General features: G+C 39.0%; 1 protein-coding gene across 1 annotated transcript in view; it reads left to right on the top strand.

Annotated features, from left to right (window-relative positions):
* The first annotated feature begins 3716 nt into the window (after positions 1 to 3716).
* The window catches only part of CDC5L (cell division cycle 5 like), a 28729-nt gene continuing 12130 nt past the window's right edge, over positions 3717 to 20315 (top strand). Inside the window, exons 1-10 of the mRNA XM_014075063.2 lie at positions 3717 to 3887; positions 6171 to 6274; positions 6542 to 6703; positions 6959 to 7086; positions 9249 to 9348; positions 10454 to 10672; positions 12410 to 12554; positions 14654 to 14842; positions 15313 to 15461; positions 17172 to 17334. Coding sequence (XP_013930538.1) covers positions 3843 to 3887; positions 6171 to 6274; positions 6542 to 6703; positions 6959 to 7086; positions 9249 to 9348; positions 10454 to 10672; positions 12410 to 12554; positions 14654 to 14842; positions 15313 to 15461; positions 17172 to 17334 — 1404 coding nt within the window. The 5' untranslated portion in view covers positions 3717 to 3842. The remainder of the gene's footprint in view (positions 3888 to 6170; positions 6275 to 6541; positions 6704 to 6958; positions 7087 to 9248; positions 9349 to 10453; positions 10673 to 12409; positions 12555 to 14653; positions 14843 to 15312; positions 15462 to 17171; positions 17335 to 20315) is intronic.

Raw genomic sequence — 20315 nt, 5'->3', positions numbered from 1 at the left:
GTGAGAAGGGCTCTATGCCAGTATATCAGGTGAACAGCAGCTGTCAGGAAAACAGAATCATCATTCATCTCCTTTCAACCAACAACCATGGATCAGAAGGTGACATCTAACACCGTGGGGTGTTGGTTAAGGGCCTGCATTTCTCAGGCCTATGAAATCCAGTCCAGACCAGTGCCCAGATGGATCATGGTCCATTCCACACAGAGTGCGGCTACCACCACCGCCAGGGCCACATAAGCTTTGATTGAGGAGATATGCAGAGTGGCAACTTGGTCATCACCGTTGCCCTTCATCAAACATTATAAATTTGACATGCTTGCTTCCGCTGAGATATCTGTTGGGCGATGTGTACTGCAGAGAGTCATCAAGGTTCCTGAGACCACGGACGGTTCCAGTATCCGCCCTTAGATCCTTAGATGTCCCATGCTTGGATTCTTCAAGCGGCACACAGGAGAAAGACTGTTGGCTTACCTGAACGGTCATTCTATGTGTGCCGCAGGAGAATCTAACCCCACCCTTGACAGTTCAGCTCGGGGTCTCGGGGAATGGCTTACCTTTCAAGTTGTATTTTTCAGAACTTACCTTATTTACACCTCTCAAATCGGCTGTCCCTTCATACAAAACTGGGCTGTACCAGCTAGAAGGGGCATGGCCAAGAGCTGAGGTGGCGCAGTGGTTAGAGTGCTGTACTGCAGCCACTTCAGCTGACTGTTATCTGCAGTTCGGCAGTTCAAATCTCACCGGCTCAGGGTTGACTCAGCCTTCCATCCTTCCAAGGTGGGTAAAATGAGGACCCAGACTGTGTGCTGACTCTGTAAACCGCTTAGAGAGGGCTGAAAGCCCTATGAAGCGGTATATAAGTCGAACTGCTATTGCTATTGCTATTTTCTAACTCAGTCACAAGGCTATTGGACAAAAGTTAAATCCATGCTTGGATTCTTCCATGGTGCACATAGAACGACTGTTCAGGTAAGCAACAGTCTTTCTCCTGTGCACCGCTTGGAGAATCCAAGCATGGGACATGCCAAAGCATATGATCAGGTAAGCCAACGGTCTATACCATTATCTGTAAGAAACCAATTACCAGAAGTCTTTAGGAGTTCTTCAACACAGAAGAGATGTATCACTTAACACAAGTTATGATAATATGAAATTTTAAATCATTATTTATTGAATAGGGCTCAGTTGCCTTTGCTTTACAATACATTAATTCATGAATATTGGCTTAATAAATCTCAGTGAGCAAATATATAAATATGGAAGAAACTGCATGATTTAAGAATATGTCACAAAGTACTTGTAAGAAACTTTTTGTTGCTGTAGCCAAAAGGGAAATATTTTGGCATGCTCATAATTTTGGAGATCTTCATAAGCTTTCACATGGCTTATAGAAGTATTATTACTATAATTAAAGTTTAGTTTCTGTTCTTAAACTTATCAGTGCTTTGTATTTATTTCAGAAACAGTTTAACAGGCTGCAAAGTAGATTATAAAAATAATTCTTCTTAAGGCATCTATGTATCTTTTGGGTATTAAAGTACTCATTCCTGATAGTTCATTTTACAGGTAAATAATTGAAACAGTGAAAAAAATGGAATATGTGACACAAAATTCACTGTCTTTATTTTGAGTTCAAGCACTTCAATACTCCAACGAAATAACAGAAAATCACTTCTATCCTGCCATCCCTTAATAAATGTAAACAATTTGGCTTCTAAACATTAATGCTTGTATAAAATACATACAACTGTTTTGAATTTCTGACAAAAGACAAGGAGTAGGCTTCCAGTCTCCATTATAGGTAGTCTTCAATAGGCAACAATTGTGACCAGCAGCTCTGCTGTTAAGTGAAGCAGTCGCTAAATGGTAAATTATATGACTGTGCCTGTACTTCCCTTTTCCCTGCTGCCCTGCCCTTTGGACTGTTCATTCTAGTGCCAGGATGATTAAAAAGAAGAGAATTAATGTTTGTACAGGTCATTCTTGTTTACCAATTGCCTCAACCAGCAATTGTTTGAAATTACCATGGTGCTGGAAAACAGATTTATGACCAATGCCTGCATTTATAAACTTTGAAGCTTCCTTCAGTCTTGTGATTGCCATTAGACTCACTGTGCTTATCCTCTACCTGGCCTCTTTGTTTCTTTTCTTTTTTCTTTTTGCCTCCCTTGCAGACAGTGTATATGCAGATGGATAGGAGAGGAAGCGATTACAAGAGAGCCACTAAGACACAATGACAAATATACGGTGCGGACTAAATACTGAAAGGAATGCACTTGCACTTCCGAGTGCACTACACATCATTCCCTATTGTTTCTTGCTTATTCTATTGTAATTCCTTCTGCAATGATGGGGAGAGGATATAACCTCAAATAATTCCCCTGAAACCGAAGCAAGGATCTACTTTCAAGCAACTAATTAAATTAATGGCTGTGAAAAAATTCATTTCCCATTCAAATAATTTACCGATCTTCTATTCTTCCTGGGCTGTTTATTGCAGCTTCATTTCCATCTATGAATCTGCCAAGTGAAAGTTAAGTTATGTGCCTTTTGACTCCTTCAACCTCTTTTGCCTTTTTGGTGAGAATCTGATTAAGTTTGCATTAGGTTTTATTATTTGGTGCTAACAAAGTCCCTGTTGTGTGTCTTGACAGTGGGACACTGCAGCTCTCATCCTAAGGGAATCTATTAATGTCTTTTCTGGTTGATGGAGAGTCAAAAGGTGCAACGTTTTATTCTCTCTCCCTCTCTCTCTCCCTCCCTCCCTCTCCCCCCCCATCTCTCTCTCTCTCTTTTTGCGTCGCTATATAAGGCATATTGAAAGAACCCCGTTCCTGTTTTTGATGACATTACTCAGGAGCTGGTAAATCACGCTTGGTCCAACTGGAGGCCGCTTACTCAACCTCTAAAGAGGGGTCTCTCCAAGCTGAAACAGGAGGAAGGAGGAGGCCAATCCCTCTTCGCCACTTCCCTTCTTGTGGCAGGGACGCCAGCTCCTCTGCTACCACGAATCAGAGGCACGAAAGAGAGCCGCCAATCGCTCCCGCTCGCTTTTCAAGCTTTGAACACTCTTGGGATTAAGCTCCCCAAATAGGCATGTGGGCACTGCAGGCGCGAAGTGGCACCTCTCCACGGCTTCCGACGGGAGGGACGCTTCGCCCGCGGTTGAGGAGCTCGGGTCCCAGCTCTTGAGCAGAGCCGGGAGGGTTTCTTTGAAGTCGGAGGGACCCTGAAGGGACTTAGCGCAACTGGGAAGGACTGCGCGGGGGGGTGCGTAATCCTGCGTGCGGGAGACGTTGGTGTATTTTCACTTTTGATTCGGACTTTATGCGATGCACGAAGTGTTTCACGCACACGCAGAGAGAGAGAAATGAGGACAAACAAAACTTAAAAAAGGGAATCTACAGAGCAGAAATGTTGGTGTTGGGCTCCCGCATAGCAGTAAGGCAAATCCAAACAAATTAAATTCCTATGCATAAATCAGCACTGAGAGGATTATGTTCTGGAGAGAAAGAAGCAGCACCGTGGAATTCGTAGATTAATCCACACCGTCGTGTGAAAAGCCGTCCAGCTTCAGTGAAGCCTTCAGTGCAAAGAGAAACTATCCCGCCTTTCTTAATACGCACGCATGAACCGGGAAGGAACCCCGTCCCGCCCACACGTGGGCGGGGCTTCCTCTTGCCCAATCCCGAGTCTTGCTGGAGAGTCCTCGCAGGAGGCGTTCACTTGGCAAGAGTGCGCCTGTGCAAGTTTTCCCAGCTCTTCTCGAGTCGTTGGGGGCTTGCGTTTTTCGCTGTTACTGTTTGTCTCCCTTTGCGGAGCTTTACTCGCCCACCGTCAAGATGCCGCGGATCATGATAAAAGGGGGCGTGTGGCGGAATACAGAGGTAACGTTCTCACGGTTTCCCAACCTTTTTCGGGGCAGAGTTGCTCTCTTTCTATGTAGGGCCTCTGCGGTTATGGACATGGCGGCGGACAAGCGCATGCGCAAAAGGACCTGAGCTTGCGTGGAAGAGAAAATGGATCTGGCTAGCGGCTGCTTGTTATTAGTAGTATTATTATTAGTATTATTACTGCTGCTACGTCGCCATGGAAGCTTATATCTTGCTCTCCCATGACTCCAAATAAGTATCTACAAGTGTACTAACAAGCGAAGCTAAATCAGGGGTCTGTTTGCTTCTCTGTATTGGGGACTGGAGCTTCGTCTCCGATCTCAATGACAGGTAGTGTACTAATAAGTTGGACAAGGAGTAGGAAGCGCTGGCTCTGGTCCACTGAAGTCTCCTGGGTGACTTTGGCCTTTCTCCCTAACCTACGTCATAGGATTTGTGTTGTGGGGGGAGGCAGGAGAAGGGAAAACGATCTTTAGCTCCTGTAGATACAAATCAAATATACCTAAGTGCAGCATCCAATCAAGCTTCTGACAACCTAGCAGTTCGAAAGCACGTAAAATGCAAATAGAAAAATAGGAACCACCTTTGGTGGGAAGGTAACTGTTCCGTGCGCCTTCGGCGTTTAGTCATGCCGGCCACATGACCACGAAGACGTCTTCGGACAGCCTTTGAAACAGACAAGCACATATGTGCGAGGGGAACCTTTACTTTTAGGATCCAATCTGGATCCGTCATTGAGGACCAGATATTTTAGTCTTCTGAATTTTCGGACTCTGACTGGAGTCAAGGAATAGTTTTCTGTTCTCCCATAGTTTTCTCTCTCTTATATAAGTGCTGATAAGGTTTTGAACCATTTTTGATGGTTTTTTCAAATTGGCCGTCTTGTATGTTCTAACTGTTGGCCAGATGTTAATGCATGGTAGGAAACCCGTGGATCATCACTTCAGTTTCCCTAAACGTGGCCACGGCTTTAAGAAAGACTGAAGCCAATTCCATGATAGCTCTTTTCTGAAAGAGGGAAAATGTGAGCCTGAAGTATAAATTTATATGAATGTTCAGCTAGGGATATTGTAGCTGGATTGCAAAAATCTATTTGATGTGGCAGAGAATTTTCTCAATGTGTTTGCTGCTATCTAGCCATCATTTGAATGTTTGTATCCTTAGTACATTCTTGCTGTTCCATGAATATGAATGGAATATGTGAGCGAACATTAAACAATTGCATAATTTGGAATGAAAACTTAATTATTTCAGTTCTGTTCATGCTTTTCCAGAGATTTGTTTTAAATATACATAGTTCTTGACTTATCACCACAAGGGAGCCCAACATTTCCATTGCTAATTAATACAAATGATTTTTGCACCATTTTATGAACATTTTTGCCACAGTTAAGCAAATCACTCCAGATCTTAAATGAATCTTCTGGTTGTTAAGTGAAGAGTGTTCCCCCATTGACTTTGCTTGTTGGAAGCCAGCTGGGAAAGTTACAAATGGTGATCACATGACCCTGGGACAATGCAACTGTCATACATACATGTCATTTGCATTTTGATCATGTGACCTTCAGGATGCTGCAACTATCATAAGTGTGAAAAACGTTCATAAATCACTTTTTTCAGTGCCATTGCAACGTTAAATGGTCAATGAATGAATCATTGTAAATTGAGAACTATCTATAATGGAGCCAAAGCAGTACATACCTGGCATTTTGCATTATCTTGTCAAAATTGTCTATAAGGAAAAGGCAGGTAAATTGCAAAAAGTATTTTGGAATTCATTTTCACACAGATAATGCATTCAGTTAAATAAGAAGCAAATTGGTTGTTCAGTGTTTCTCAAACTTGGCAGAACACATCATCAACCTGTCAGGGTTGAAAAGCATTTGGCTAGTTGTATATTCAGTTGTATTTGGCAGTCATAGAGGAACGTGTCTATTAACAATAGCCATAACTGTACCTGAATATTCTAATAAAGAGCCATCACAGAAGTCTGCTCCATCAGTTTGATCTACTGGAACATGGTTGTCCATACAATGTCCAGCTCACCTTCCTCGTGTTTCTTAGTAAACAATCCCAAATCTTTCATTTTCAATTTTATTTAATCTTTTGTTCTTATATTAAGGGAGGAAGGGGGGAAAAAAGGGTGTGGGTTATGAAAGGGAACAAAATTGACTTTTCGTGAAATCCTGGCTCCATTTTTACAAAAGAATTTGATTGGAACTGAAAACAAAATATATTAAATAAATACTGTAATAAACAAAACTCTTTTCTTTTAAGGATGAAATTCTTAAAGCAGCTGTAATGAAATATGGCAAAAACCAGTGGTCTCGTATTGCCTCTTTGTTGCACAGAAAATCAGCAAAACAATGCAAAGCCAGATGGTAATGTAATTTCATGTAATTTTAAAGTAAATGTTGGTGAGAAATTTAGAAGGCAGAGACCTTCTAAAAGTTAATTACTTCTACAAGAAAAATAGTTTTGGGATTAAACTAATGCCAGTAATACATGGCATTATAAAAAAATATACAAAAGAAAACTAAGCAAGAAATTTATTTCTTAATACTGATATTAAGGGCTGATATTTTTAATGTATTCTTATATTTGATAGAAATTTACTGTTAAGCAACAACATTTTCATTTTGAATAAGGTATGAATGGCTGGACCCAAGTATTAAGAAGACAGAATGGTCACGAGAGGAAGAAGAGAAATTGCTCCATTTGGCCAAACTTATGCCAACTCAGTGGAGAACTATTGCACCAATTATTGGACGAACAGCTGCCCAGTGTTTGGAGCATTATGAATTTTTATTGTAAGTAATTTGTCATTGTAATGGGAGGATAGATTCTTAGATATTGGAAGACTTCCTTCTATAGAAATGGCCTAAATGTATTGAAGAAAACTTTGAAGTGCTTAGTAATAGAGTAGAAATTATACTATTCCTAAACTTTTGCTTTGATTCTTTTTCTTATGGCATTCTGGAAATTGCAGTGATTATTAAATTATGTAATTTTCTTAGCAGTGTTGTTTTCTTATCTTTGAGCTGTTTTGGGTATTATCTTGGTAGAGATAAAGCTGCTCAAAGGGACAATGAGGAAGAAACTGCTGATGATCCTAGAAAACTTAAACCTGGAGAAATTGATCCAAACCCAGAAACTAAGCCAGCGAGACCAGATCCTATTGATATGGATGAGGGTATGCTTGAATATTTTTTTCAAATTATGTCTCCCTTTGGTCAAAGCCGTCCCTAAGTAATTTTCCTTTTGTGTTTTATGTTTTTAAATTAATGCTTGTGCTATTCACTTACTTCATTAAATCAATAGTATGATAGTTTTATTTACAAGAGGGAGGGGGAAAAAAGAAGGTTGGTAAAGCTAGACTTGAGAGTGTCTTTCTCTTATAAACATAGAATGGGCTGATAATAATGGCCTTGGCCTGGGTTGCCCCTAAATGTGACTTTCTCCCTATGCATATCCTGATGTGCTCATTGTTTTTGAAGAATCTCTGGGAAATACAGTTAGCGTTAGTGTTAGGATACTTGGAGTCTGTGCTGGGTTGCACTTACCGTCACTACCGGTTCACTGATTGCACACGTGCATTCCGTTTGCGTGTGCCTCTGACTCAAGCTGCATGTGTGTGCGCAATCCACTCTTACAGAGTGAATAAACACCATGACTAAGAATCCATGTTAGGGATTACATCATGGCGACAAAACATCATTTCTCTTTTTTTATGTCTGCTGATAGCTGCCCTGTTTAAAACTATCTAAGTCTTATTAGGGAGAATGGGTTACAGGACCATCTACCAGGCCATTGTGAGGAATTGGACTGTAACTAGACAGATCTAGTTGAAATGTCAAGGCCTTATGAAATAAGCTAAAGTGAGTTTGATTTTCTGATTCCCAAAGTCCCAAAATGAAAAAAATGAATAGGGTTCTCCAGTCACCAAATTAACAGAATGTTAGCTTGGTTACCTTCGTGTTAGACCCAGAAAGTTTTATTCAGTGTTGACAGATAAGGAGAGATCATACATATCATCCTATACTTGCAGAATGCTACAGGGTTTGATGGTTCCTCCCATTCTGTTTAACACTGCATAAAACTGTTAGGTGACTTCATTGATCAGTTCATGGTTACTTATACATCATGACTCTGGGACAACTTAATGATAGTCTTGGAATCTCCAGTACTTATTCAAAGAGCAGGTGGCAGCTGTGACCAAAAAAGCTTTTTGCACAGGAACATCTAGTGTGCCAATTGCATTTTTACTGGACTGGGAGCTCTTCAGACAGTCATTCAAGTCATTCAATCACCTTATGATTGAATTATATACAGAGTTGTATATAGAACTGCCCTTGCAGACCATTCAGAAGCTAAGCTGGCCCAGAATGACACACAAAGGCAGTATTGGTATATTATGCTCACACATTCTCACTGCTTCATCAGTTGTTCTAGTTACCAGTCAGCTTCCAGAAGCACTTCAGGTTGCTAATTATTACATTTACACCTGTTCATGGCAGAGCATCTAAGGAATTGCTTATCTTCATTTGTTTCTGCCCATCCCAGTAAGACCAAGCAGGATGGCTGTATTCTAGTTCTATTCGAACAAGGTCTCCTTGTGGTATCCAGGAAACATTCCAATTCTATTGCAATGGCGATCCTCTAGAACAGTATCCTCCCAGAGACGCATTTAGGAAAACTGTTGAAAACATGGTTGTTCTTCCAGACTGTGTGATATGGTGGTCATAGAGTACCCATTTGTTACATATACCTATAGTAGGTGTATTGCTTTTTTGGTTGGCCAGGATCTCTTCACTTACATTTAAATCTATTGGTCTGTTTTTATATATAAGCCATCCAAACTAATCAAGGAGTTGGGCAGCCTCAAAATTGGTTTGAGCAAATACATGATCTTATCCAATGATGCTGGGTACATTTTAGATTATAATTTACAGTAGCTTCTCTAATTCATGTGTGTGATGTTGCCAGCGGTCTTGCAATGCAGTTTTCTGAATATTGTCAAAATACTAAGCCTAACAAATTAGAAAGAAGCTGAATGTAGACTGTTGTAGAAAATGGTGTTTGCAGATCTTTTATGCCTGAAAATTTTCATTCTGAGATCCTAGCCTCAGTAATGTAGAAGCAAACTGAAATTATTCTTTAATACAGAGTTAAAATTTTTCCCTTGAATATAAAGCTATAGTGGATATAAGTTAAGAATTGTGTCAAGCTAAATGAGTTCATAATGAGACATAAGTAGAATTTGTTTTAATCTATAGGTTTTTTAAAACTTTTGAAAGGCTTTCCTATCCTGTGTTGCCCATTTGTAAATGAATGAATGGTATATTTGTTTTGCAGATGAACTTGAGATGCTTTCAGAAGCTAGAGCTCGGTTGGCTAACACTCAGGGAAAGAAAGCCAAAAGGAAAGCAAGAGAGAAGCAGTTGGAAGAAGCCAGGTAGATAACAGCCTACATCTCAAGTACTTTCATTAAACTCTTGTTGCTTCTAATCTTATTTAGAATCATAATCTTTGTTATGATCATCTTAATCATAACAAAGTTTTCATGCTCCAGTTTGGCATAGATAGCTTGGGTTTTTCAGGATTTGTTTTGTATACATAGCAAATCTATGTGATGGGTTCTAAGGCTAACTCCTTGCAGCTCCTAATACATTTGAATTTAGATGAACATACTCCATCTCCTTCTTTGATCTGATTCACTTTTTGCTAATTTGCTAATTTGCTAATTTGAGTAATTGATGCTAAATCGTTAAAGATAAGTAAAATTGAGATGGGATTTTAGCTCAGCAGTATTATGTTTATCTCCCATCTATTTGTGGTAAAGCCAAATTGCTAGTTTAATGTGATAAAGCACCATAAGTTTGAACATTATATAATTAATTACATTTAGTGGCTGGAATGTTGAATTTGATTTTGAGAAACCAGTACTGAAGTCTGATAGCGCATCCCATTGACTGATTAGGTTCACACAAAACATACTAAACCAGGAGTTTTAAATAATAGTTTAGTTATAGAGACCTAGCTCACATACAATATTTAAGTAGCCTTGTACATTTATGAGAAAAGTCTGAAATATGTTGAAAACTTAATTGTAATGAAAGAGTTAACTTGATCCTAGATAATATGCAATTCTTGAACTTGTCTTATTGGTTTCTTATGTTTTCAGAGTGGACGGGAAAATCATTGTAGTTTATCATTGTACATATTTGGAAGATGTGAGGGACTTTAGTTTGAAATTACCAGATTCTGTATATGAAATAAAATACATCTACTGAATCTTGTCATTAAAGTTGGCGTGTATGTTTGAAAACTTCATAATTGTGATAAAGCTAGTAGAACCAATCACATATTTGAAATATTGAATTTAAACCTAGAGTTTTTAATAAGTCTTATTTCACAAAAATCTTTTGTCTTTTAAAATTCAACAATTGACTGGAGATTTGAGGGTTTTTTGTTTTTTTTAAGGTGTAGATATTCTATACCTATTCCCTATGTTATATATTGCCTTTAACATTCACTTCAAATTTGATTTTATTCCTCAGGCGTCTTGCTGCTCTACAAAAGAGGAGAGAACTCCGAGCTGCAGGAATTGAGATCCAGAAAAAAAGAAAAAAGAAAAGAGGAGTAGATTACAATGCTGAAATCCCATTTGAGAAGAAACCTGCTCCTGGTTTTTATGATACATCAGAAGAAAACTATCAGGCACTGGATGCAGATTTTAGGAAACTAAGACAACAAGATTTGGAAGGGGAACTGAGATCGTAAGAGGAATTTGGATTAAAGTATTACATGGAGCAAAATCTTATTTCAAATTCTGTCTGAGGCCCTCACAAAACTTAAACATTGATGTTGTTCAAGTTGTAAATGTTTCTCTTCACATAGCAAGAGCAGCCATTTATCTCCTGAGGGTTTCTAGTTGTTTAGGAAAACATGAGGATTGTAGAAGAATGGGAATAATAATATTTTTGCATATAGATAATGATATAACACTTTTTCTCTTGACTATTTTAAAACTATTTCTAGCCCCTTGCATTTGCTAATCCCTATAATTTAAAAGCAATAATAAAGCACTTGTGCTGGATTATTTTTTTTTAGGGTTAATCACTCATTTTTATCTTCTTGTAAACATAGCATAACTATATTTTGTATAACTTCTTCAAAAGATATCTGAAAGGGCTGCCCTCTATTTGTGCTCCCATTTGTGGCAGCTCTAAAATAATAAATTAATCTTTTGAAAAAAAATCATTTTGATCTTAGAATTTTAACCATCTTTATCAGTGCTAAATCTTTCTGGAAAAAATGGCAATAACATATTTGAGCACTTGGGAACCAGTTCACACTTGAAACCAATTGTGATTATATGATTGCCATTTATAAACTTCTCTACTGGCTTTGCCAGGAAATCAGTGCTTACTGTGGTGGAGAGGCATTTGTGCATTTTACTGCTGCCTCTCCATTCTGGCTGCCTCTGGGCTCTGGTGCTGAAAACCTCCCTGCCAAAAACTAAGCATATTAAATCTCCACTTGTGCAACTGCTTAGAAACAGTGGTGGCCTGGAGGCAGGAAAGGCAGGGCAGGGTAGAGCAGGAAGGAGCCCAGGAGAAAAAGAGCAACAAAGCATGTTCTCTCTCCTTTCCTTTTCCTCCCCTGTCTTTCTCTTTGCCCTTTGTCTGGTTTCCCTCTCTCTTCACCCCACTTTTTTTCTGCTCTTCTCCATCATTCTAAAACTCACCCCTCCTCTCTCTTTTATGTACTTTTACACTGCTCCTATCATCTCCCTTTTGCTCCTGCTTAGGTACCCAGTGCTGATTTACCTTGCCTTCTCCATCTTCTTCCACTCTCTCCCTTTCCCCCCTATCTTTAGAGCAGCACTAGCAGTGAGCAGCATATCAAAGTTACAGTGATGGCAAATGAGGGGTTTTTTCAACCTGTCCTCAGAATTCCAGTTGTTTTAGTCCAGGTGCTTGGCACCCACCTGCAGTTATGATGTTGCAGTGAGTCACAGACACATGATTGCATTTTCCAATATTTCCTACCTGCTTTCCACAAACAGAGTCAACCCGGAAGTTAGCAGAAAGTTGGAAGTTGATCTCATCCTCACTGCTTTTTTGCCCACCTGCACTTAATAGTGCCTGCCCATGGCACTTGAACACCCACTTCTGCCAGTTTGTTTGCCTGAGACTCCCCATTTCTTCCCATTTGACGCGTGTGGTACTGAAATTACAACAGCAACTGGGACATATCCAGGATTGCTGTCACTAGGGTCATGTGATGTTGCGCTCATTCCATTTTGATGAGAAATAAAATATAATACATGCTAATAACCAAGATTGTAAAAGGATTTCCAAACAACTGGATTCATTGAAATTTGGAATATGATAGCTCCTATGAACAATAATCCTTCTATCAATTTAATCTTTTCCTATCCAGTTCTGAAGTATGTCAGATGATCTTTGCAAAACCCTTGTATTTAATTCACTTTTTTTTTAACTTTTTAGGGAAAAAGAAGGAAGAGAGCGAAAAAAAGATAAGCAACAGCTGAAACGGAAAAAAGAATCTGATTTACCATCAGCAATTCTTCAGACTAGTGGTGTTTCAGAATTCACTAAAAAAAGAAGTAAACTGGTGCTTCCAGCTCCTCAGGTACATTGCTTGGTATTACCGCTAGCGGTTCTTCTGTTGGTGTGAAAAAAAAGTCTTCCAAGTTTGTTTAAGAATTGAAACAGAATGCTCATCAGTAGAAGCACAAATTGTATTTCATTTAGTATTGGAGGCTGCAATAACAAACATATAAATTGTGATGCAGTTCCTTATATCAGTTTATGTAAATCAGTCTGTCCCTTTGTGTCTATGTGTGTGTAATCCATGTGGTCAGAGGTAGTGAGATAATGAAAATAGAACTATAAAGGCAATGGTTCTTTTAAGAACTAGACCAGTGTTTTTCAACCTTTTTGTGCAAAGGCACACTTTTCATGAAAAAAAATCACGAGGCACACCACCATTAGAAAATGTTAAAAAATTTTAACTCTCTGCCTAAAGTGTTTTTCCCACGGCACACCTTACACTATGTCATGGCACACTAGTGTGCCGCGGCACAGTGGTTGAAAAACACTGAATACAGTGGTTGAAAAACACTGAACTAGACAACAAACATCCCCTTGAGTTATCATTTCAGAGACATGTCCTTACCTAAACGAAGAAACAGAATGACCAAGTGCTAGCAAAAAAGCAGTGGGAATAGGTGTGATTTCTAGCCTCCCACCAGCTTTCCCATGGAGTTTCTTTGTGGGAATCTGGCAAGGAGCATTGGAAATCTCCCCTTCTCATCAGGTAAATACATTACTACTACTGGGTGGGGAAGGGAGAGATTGTAAGATAGCCTGGGAAACTATCATGGAACATTGAAATTGAAGAAGTAGCACTGAAGAATTTCATTCCCTCAGAAGTCATAGTTCCTAGATATCTCAAGTGGGCTAACTTCCATAGGTTACCCCTTTTGAGATGTCTTCGTTCAAAAATTATTGCCTTATAAGCCAAGGTGGCACAGTGGTTAAATGCAGCACTGCAGGCTACTGCTAGATCAGCAGGTCAGCGGTTCAAATCTCACCGGCTCAGGGTTGACTCAGCCTTCCATCCTTCCGAGGTGGGTAAAATGAGGACCCGGATTGTTGGGGGCAATATGCTGACTCTCTGTAAACCGCTTAGAGAGGCCTGAAAGGCCTATGAAGCGGTATATAAGTCTACTGCTATTGCTATTGCTATAAGGTATAATTTCTCCCATTATAGGAATGACAAGAGTTTTAGTAATATATGGATAAGAGATTGTGTATTAGTATAAATGTTACTGTTTAATGTATTATTTCTAAGTCTTATCTGTCTTGACCTTATTTTCCATAGTTTTCCTCACTTCCAGTTATCTTTTCTCCTTGTTAATGCCATGGTTTACCTTCTAAACGTCATTATAACTAAAATAATCAATTTTGTTGTATTTATTTTGTACAATGACAATAAAGACTATACTGTATGGCTGTATTATTAAGAGATTGGGAAAAGTGACAGGAAGACAGGTGATCTGGTTAGCTTAGATAACACCATTTTGTCCTTCAGATCATTAGGCAAATCTTTCCCCTTTATTTTCTTATTGTCATGGATTCATTTTATAGTTCCTTTTTTCACCTCTCATTGTTTATAAAATTTACAGAGTACAGGAGTTTTTTTCTGAGAAATATTTTGCATATAATTTATTGGCACTCAATATTACTGTTCCAGATGTTGGGATTGCTGAGGTTACCATTTGGTGTGAGAAGATATTCTTAACATTTTTAAATGAATAGTAGTTGTATTCATAGGTGATGAGGCAAAGAGGCATGGCATATACAGACTTTCTATATTTTGCTTGTTGAGGAGCTTGGACTTTTATTATATTTAGTTTAAAATTTGTTAAATATATTTTGTGGTTACAGTGCAGTCTTAAAGATGAAAAACTTTATTTTCATCAACTTAACTGAAGAGACAAGTACCTCATCTGTATAAGCTGTATGAAAAAAAGAATCATCTATGACTAAACCAATTGAGGGTTTTGTTCTTCATTGCCTCTAGGTGGAATATGCAGCACAAGCACCGACTTCTTTCATAACATACAATTTTTTTCTGAGGTTAAAGTTGGAATTATTACTAACTGTCGCCAGTCTATATTACAAACATGCAATATTGTTTCTTATTTCATTTGCTCTTTATTTAAGATTTCGGATACAGAACTCGAGGAAGTAGTTAAAGTTGGTCAAGCAAGTGAAATTGCTCGCCAAACAGCAGAAGAATCTGGAATTACAAATTCTGCTTCCAGCACACTCTTATCAGAATACAATGTAACCAACAACAGCATTGCCCTTCGAACACCTAAAACACCTGCTGCACAGGACAGAATCCTACAGGTAATGCCTAAACAAACACTGATTCAAATTGTCCTGAAACTTCCATTACTACAATTCTGCCTACCATGAAGTAAATAGCAGCAGATAATTGTTTATATTTTTATTCGGTTTCTATATATTGATAGATAATTATTGTGGCTTCATGGAAACAATTTTGGTATGTCCTCCTTTTGAAGAGTGGGGACATCCCAAACCTATCCAGAGGATGAAGACAGGTGGGGGGGGGGAGAGAGAAAGAGAGAAGCAGCTCAAGTATAAGGGTAAAAACGTTGGGGTTTTTTTGTAGCCAAAATGAACTCTAATTTAAAACATTTAGATGGTGGTAAAGACTGTAATTCCTTGTTAAGAGACATTAGATATCTGTTGGTAATTCTCTGTGTGCGTATGTATAATTGTTGTTTTACAATTGTTATTGTAATTTTATGATTTTGAAAAATGTTTATTATATACTTTGTATGTCTTCCCTACAGGAAGCTCAGAATTTAATGGCACTTACAAATGTTGATACCCCCTTAAAAGGGGGTCTTAATACACCCTTACATGAAAGTGATTTCTCTGGAATAACACCTCAGAGACAAGTTGTTCAGACACCAAATACCGTGCTTTCCACTCCCTTCAGGTAAATTAGATTCTTGAGTTGTTGAGAAGAGTATTTTAGATTTTCCTGCCAAAAATGAAGGACATTTTCTGCTTGGCTGATTAGGTTGATTCCTAAGACAATTTCCAGAAGCCTCTTAACAAATATGGCTCCTTTACACAGAGGAAATTTGAATGGAAAAGTAGTTGTGGTTCAGTGTATTGAACAACATCACTGAAGCATCCAGTAATGGTGAAGTGGTACTTTTCATATTCAGAATTGTATTCTTAAGGATCATTACAAAGAAAATTAAGGTACATGTGAAATACAAAAGTGTCCTCAATTTAGGTAAGAACAGAATAACGTTCCTGCAATGCTTGTTTAGAACATTCTAAATTGACTCATTATGATAAAACAAAATTTGAGATAATGCTAATATTCTGAATTCTGTTCAAAACATGTTGAGGTTTACATGCATAGATTTGATGGGACCCTGAAAAGAGTTTCTTGTTCCTTTGTGGGGGTTTTTTTTTTTTACCTCAACTATAAGAGTGAGCAGCTCATAGATTTTTTTTAATGTTTTCAAAAATATTTTGAAATATCAAGAATAACCCTTGGCTAACTTTTATGCTGGTTTGGCTCCTAGGCACAATTTTAATCTAATGTAATGTATATGTTAAACAAGTTCAAAAAAGAACAAGAAGCCTGTTATCTTTCAGTACAATTCATGCTTTATTATTATATACACAACAATGTGAAATCACAACTGCCAGTTCTGTAGGTGGTGTTGACTTTCATACACATCAAGTAAGATGCCACAATGTATCAGTATAGTACATGTATGGATGCAGGGTGGCCTTTGGTATTTGATAGATGGGAAATTTATCAATGTGCGGGAGTGTCCAAATTTTTTGGTATAGTGCCCTGTGTGGCAGAAACCATTAGAATTATGGCTGGTTTACTATTATTACAATACATTATTGTAATTGTTATTATTAGACATTTTTGCTTGCCTTATAACCAAAGAAAAGAAAAGTTTCTGTTTAGTTGTATGAATAAATAGTAATATCTCAGTAGCAAAAACAGACAAAAATACTACATTCACAGGCACCAATCTGTATAAACGAGCAAAATCTGCATTTAAATGCAACCTGAAAATCACTGGCAACCAAGTTCAAAAACATGCAGTATGCACACACAGAAAGCTCCTCTAATACAAAACAAAATTGAAGTCTTTATTTTCAAATATAATCTGAGTGAAAATTCAACATCAGCAAGTCAGAGAAATATGCAGAGTCCACAGAAATATGAAACTCAACAAGATACAAGAGTATGTTCAACCATTCAAGATATAAGTATTAAGAGATATATTTTTGAAAAGGCTGTAAATTGGTTTCTTGAGATTCAAGATTTATTTAAAGATAAGGATTGTGATTCAGAGAAGTTGTTATGTGTGGAGTAATGGGCTTATTGATTGGTTAACAGGGGACTGTCTCTAATATACCCAAGATAGAACGGCTGGTGTTTTCCTCCCAAATCTTTTGTTTACTATGTCTGCCCAATCTCATTTACTTTGTTCATCAAACAAAATTCCTTTTCTGCCATCTCTTATCAATGCCCTTATAGTTTTGTTAGCTGCTGATTCAAAACTTAAAAACACAGTCATATTAGCAAATGCTGTGATGAATATATTTAAGTGGTTTAGACATTGCCTGAGAACTGACACATTCTTCCAATTTTGTATTTTTCTAGGACTCCTAGTCATGGAGCTGAAAGTCTGACTCCTCATAGTGGAATGACCCCCAAGCCAGTAATAGGAGTGACACCAGGCAGAACTCCATTGCGGGATAAGCTAAATATTAATCCTGAGGAGGGGATGGCAGATTATAGTGATCCATCCTATACAAAACATATGGTAGGTAAGAAAATATCTTAATATACGTAACATGCAATATATTATTTCTAATGTAATATCATATTTCATTAGATGAAGCTCACAAAATTGTAAATCCAATAGGATTTAGTTTGAAACTTCATAGCAAGACAGATTCAGTGCGTATCTTTTAAAGCAGTAGTATTAACCACCAAGGTTAATGACTGGATTCATCCACATTAGGAATATAATTTTTCTTTTGTTTTTACTAAAATATAAAATAAAATAGTGATATTGGGAGAATGAATTACCTAACGAGTTAATTGCATTGATGACCTAAACAGCATTGGGAATGTTAAAACACTTCCATCTCCAGCTTTGCTATTTAGGTACTTTTATATCAGAAATTTGGAGGAAAGTATATAATGTGATTCTGTTTTTCCTATCTCTTGGGAGAAAAAAGAATGGCAGAGTACATGGAAGGATTTGAGGTTTATTAGCAACTTAGAGGATCGCTTGATAACTTTCCTGTTGGTTGAACTTTAACTCTTATAAAAATCCATGTTAGTTTGAGAGCTGGCTTAAAAACTGTGCTTGTGATTAAATGATGAGGAATTTCTGAACACTATAATATAATAATTAGAAGATAAAAGCCATAAAAGAGCAATGTTGAAATATTTTTCAAAATTATTCAAGAATCTTGTATTAAGTAATAGGTTTCTAGTGACATTGCAGAGTTGGAAAGCTTTTTCTATAATCACATCTACTTTTAAAAAAATGGTTCCCAAAACAGAACAATGGAACATCAACTGAGGATTTTCTTCTATAAATAAAGCTTAATTTTAATTTTTAGAATTCTTTTAAACTTTTGGACTGCTGTATTTGAAGTACAATTCCTATTTGAAACATCAAATCTGACTTCTAATTTTGGATGATGTGTTTGTGAAAAATTGCAAGCCTAGTCCCAGAATGGCCACATTGGTATGATAACATGCTTTAGAGGAAGAACAGAACACACTGAGCTTTTCTGTGTGTAATGAGGACCATCCTGTAGATTCATAGCTAGTTGGAAGCCTGTACCCAAGAATTCACAATTTTGTGTGAAAACTTCAATGCCTCCTTTTTCCTTTGTTATACTGCAGAATTTATATGTACAGTATTTAAATGAATCTGTGGAAAGGATTCTTAACAGATCTTTGCAAGATAATTTGCAAATGTCATTTTTGGTGGGATAATTTAACTGTCCAGAAAACGAGAATAAAATTTTAAGTCTCCTTCAGAAGACAGGAAAAGAGAACTGAAACTCTCATCATAAAATTCAGCCAAGACTAATTCCAAGGTTTTCAATTAAGTACAACAAAAATGACATGATCCATCACTGTTTATTGCAACTGTGGTGAGCAGAGTTAGAGATGGGAGCATCTCAGTGATTTCCCAGTGCTCCTTCTGACCCTAAGATTGACTAGGAAATTATTATCATTGACATTTGCAAGCTGCGGTGATTCATCATCATTGTGGAAGGAAAAAGATGAAAAGAGGTTGCTAGGAACCTACTGTGTTTTCCCGAAAATAAGACAGGGTCTTATTTTCTTTTGATCCACAAAATATGGCTTGGGCCTTATTATCAGGGGAGGGCTTATTGTTTTGGGATTGCCGGGCAGCTGCTCCCTTGTGAGTGGGCTCCTGCCATTCACTGACCTAGGGGTATCACCAAGCCGCGTGAGTGCCCGTTCGCAGCCCTCCAGCTCCCTTCGGAAAGCCCCTAGGTCAGTGAATGGGGCTCTGCATGGCTGGAGAGGGGGATTGCGTGAGCGGCTTTTCGACTCCCCGCTCGCGCAACTCCCAGGCTCACAATGCCTTTGCCTAACTCTCCCTGCAGAGCCGGGGCATCTCCACTGCCGTCGCTGCCCGCCTCATGGCTTTTTCTGCGTCTTCCAAAGCATGGAGGTCGAGTTTTCCGTCAGTTGCCGCTCTGGGAGTACGCCCTATGGTTATGGGCTTGCTGCTGGCAGAGCATACAACCATAGAGCATACTCCCAGAGCAGCAACTGCCGGAAGACTCGACCTCCGTGCTTTGGAAGACGCAGAAAAAGCCATGCGGCGGGTGGCAGCGGAGATGCCCTAGCTCTGCAGGGAGAGTTAGGCAAAGGCATCGTGAGCCTGGGAGTCGCGCGAGCGGGGAGTGGAAAAGCCGCTCGCGCAATCCCCCTCTCCAGCCATGCAGAGCCCCATTCACTGACCTAGGGACTTTCCGAAGGCGCCACACTGCGGGAGCTGGAGGGCTGCAAACGGGCACTGTCGCGGCTGGGCGATACCCTTTGTGGGCATTGTGCCCAGCTGGAAAGGGGGGTTGTCAGGTGGCGCTCGTGAGCATGGTCACCTCATGGCTGCTGTGTAGTGCTGCTGCGACAGAGCAACACAGCTGTTCGCCTTTGAGGCTGCACCTGGCTCTTCAGGAGCCAGCTCGCAAAAGAGCAGCTGCCCGGCAACCCCCCTCTCCAGCTGGGCATAGTGCCACTCACCGACCTAGCGGTATCCCAAAGGCACCAAGCAACACGAACCGTTGCCCCCCACCTCGTTCCTGCAGCTTGGCGCCTTCGGAATACTGCTAGGTCGGTGAGCGGCGCTCTGCCTGGCCGGAGGGGTGGTGGTTGTCCAGGGGGCTTATTTTGGGGGGAGGGCTTACATTTTTGTCCACCCAAAAAATGTGGCATGGCCTTATTATCAGGATATGTCGTATTTTCGGGGAAACACGGTAGTAATATTGCAAGAAATTGTGATTGAAAAAGAATAAACATATTTTAAACTTTGCAATACTAGCACTTGAGAACAAACTGAACAAACACACCCAGTTACAATCTTACCCTGGTGGTTGAGGCACCAAGCTAGAAAGTGGGAGACCATGAGTTCAAGTCCCATATTAGCCATAAAAACCAGCTGGGTGACTTTCGGCAAGTCACTCTCAGCCCAATCCACCTCACAGAGTGGTTGTGGGGAAAACAGGAGGAGGAAAGAGTATTATA

Source organism: Thamnophis sirtalis, unplaced genomic scaffold (genome assembly GCF_051295495.1).
Source record: "Thamnophis sirtalis isolate CommonGarterSnake01/CBP01778 unplaced genomic scaffold, rThaSir2_p1.2 scaffold_5, whole genome shotgun sequence".
Lineage (NCBI taxonomy): Eukaryota > Metazoa > Chordata > Lepidosauria > Squamata > Natricidae > Thamnophis > Thamnophis sirtalis.
The sequence above is the reverse complement of the archived record's forward strand: the minus strand, read 5'-3'. Positions and strand labels throughout refer to the sequence as shown.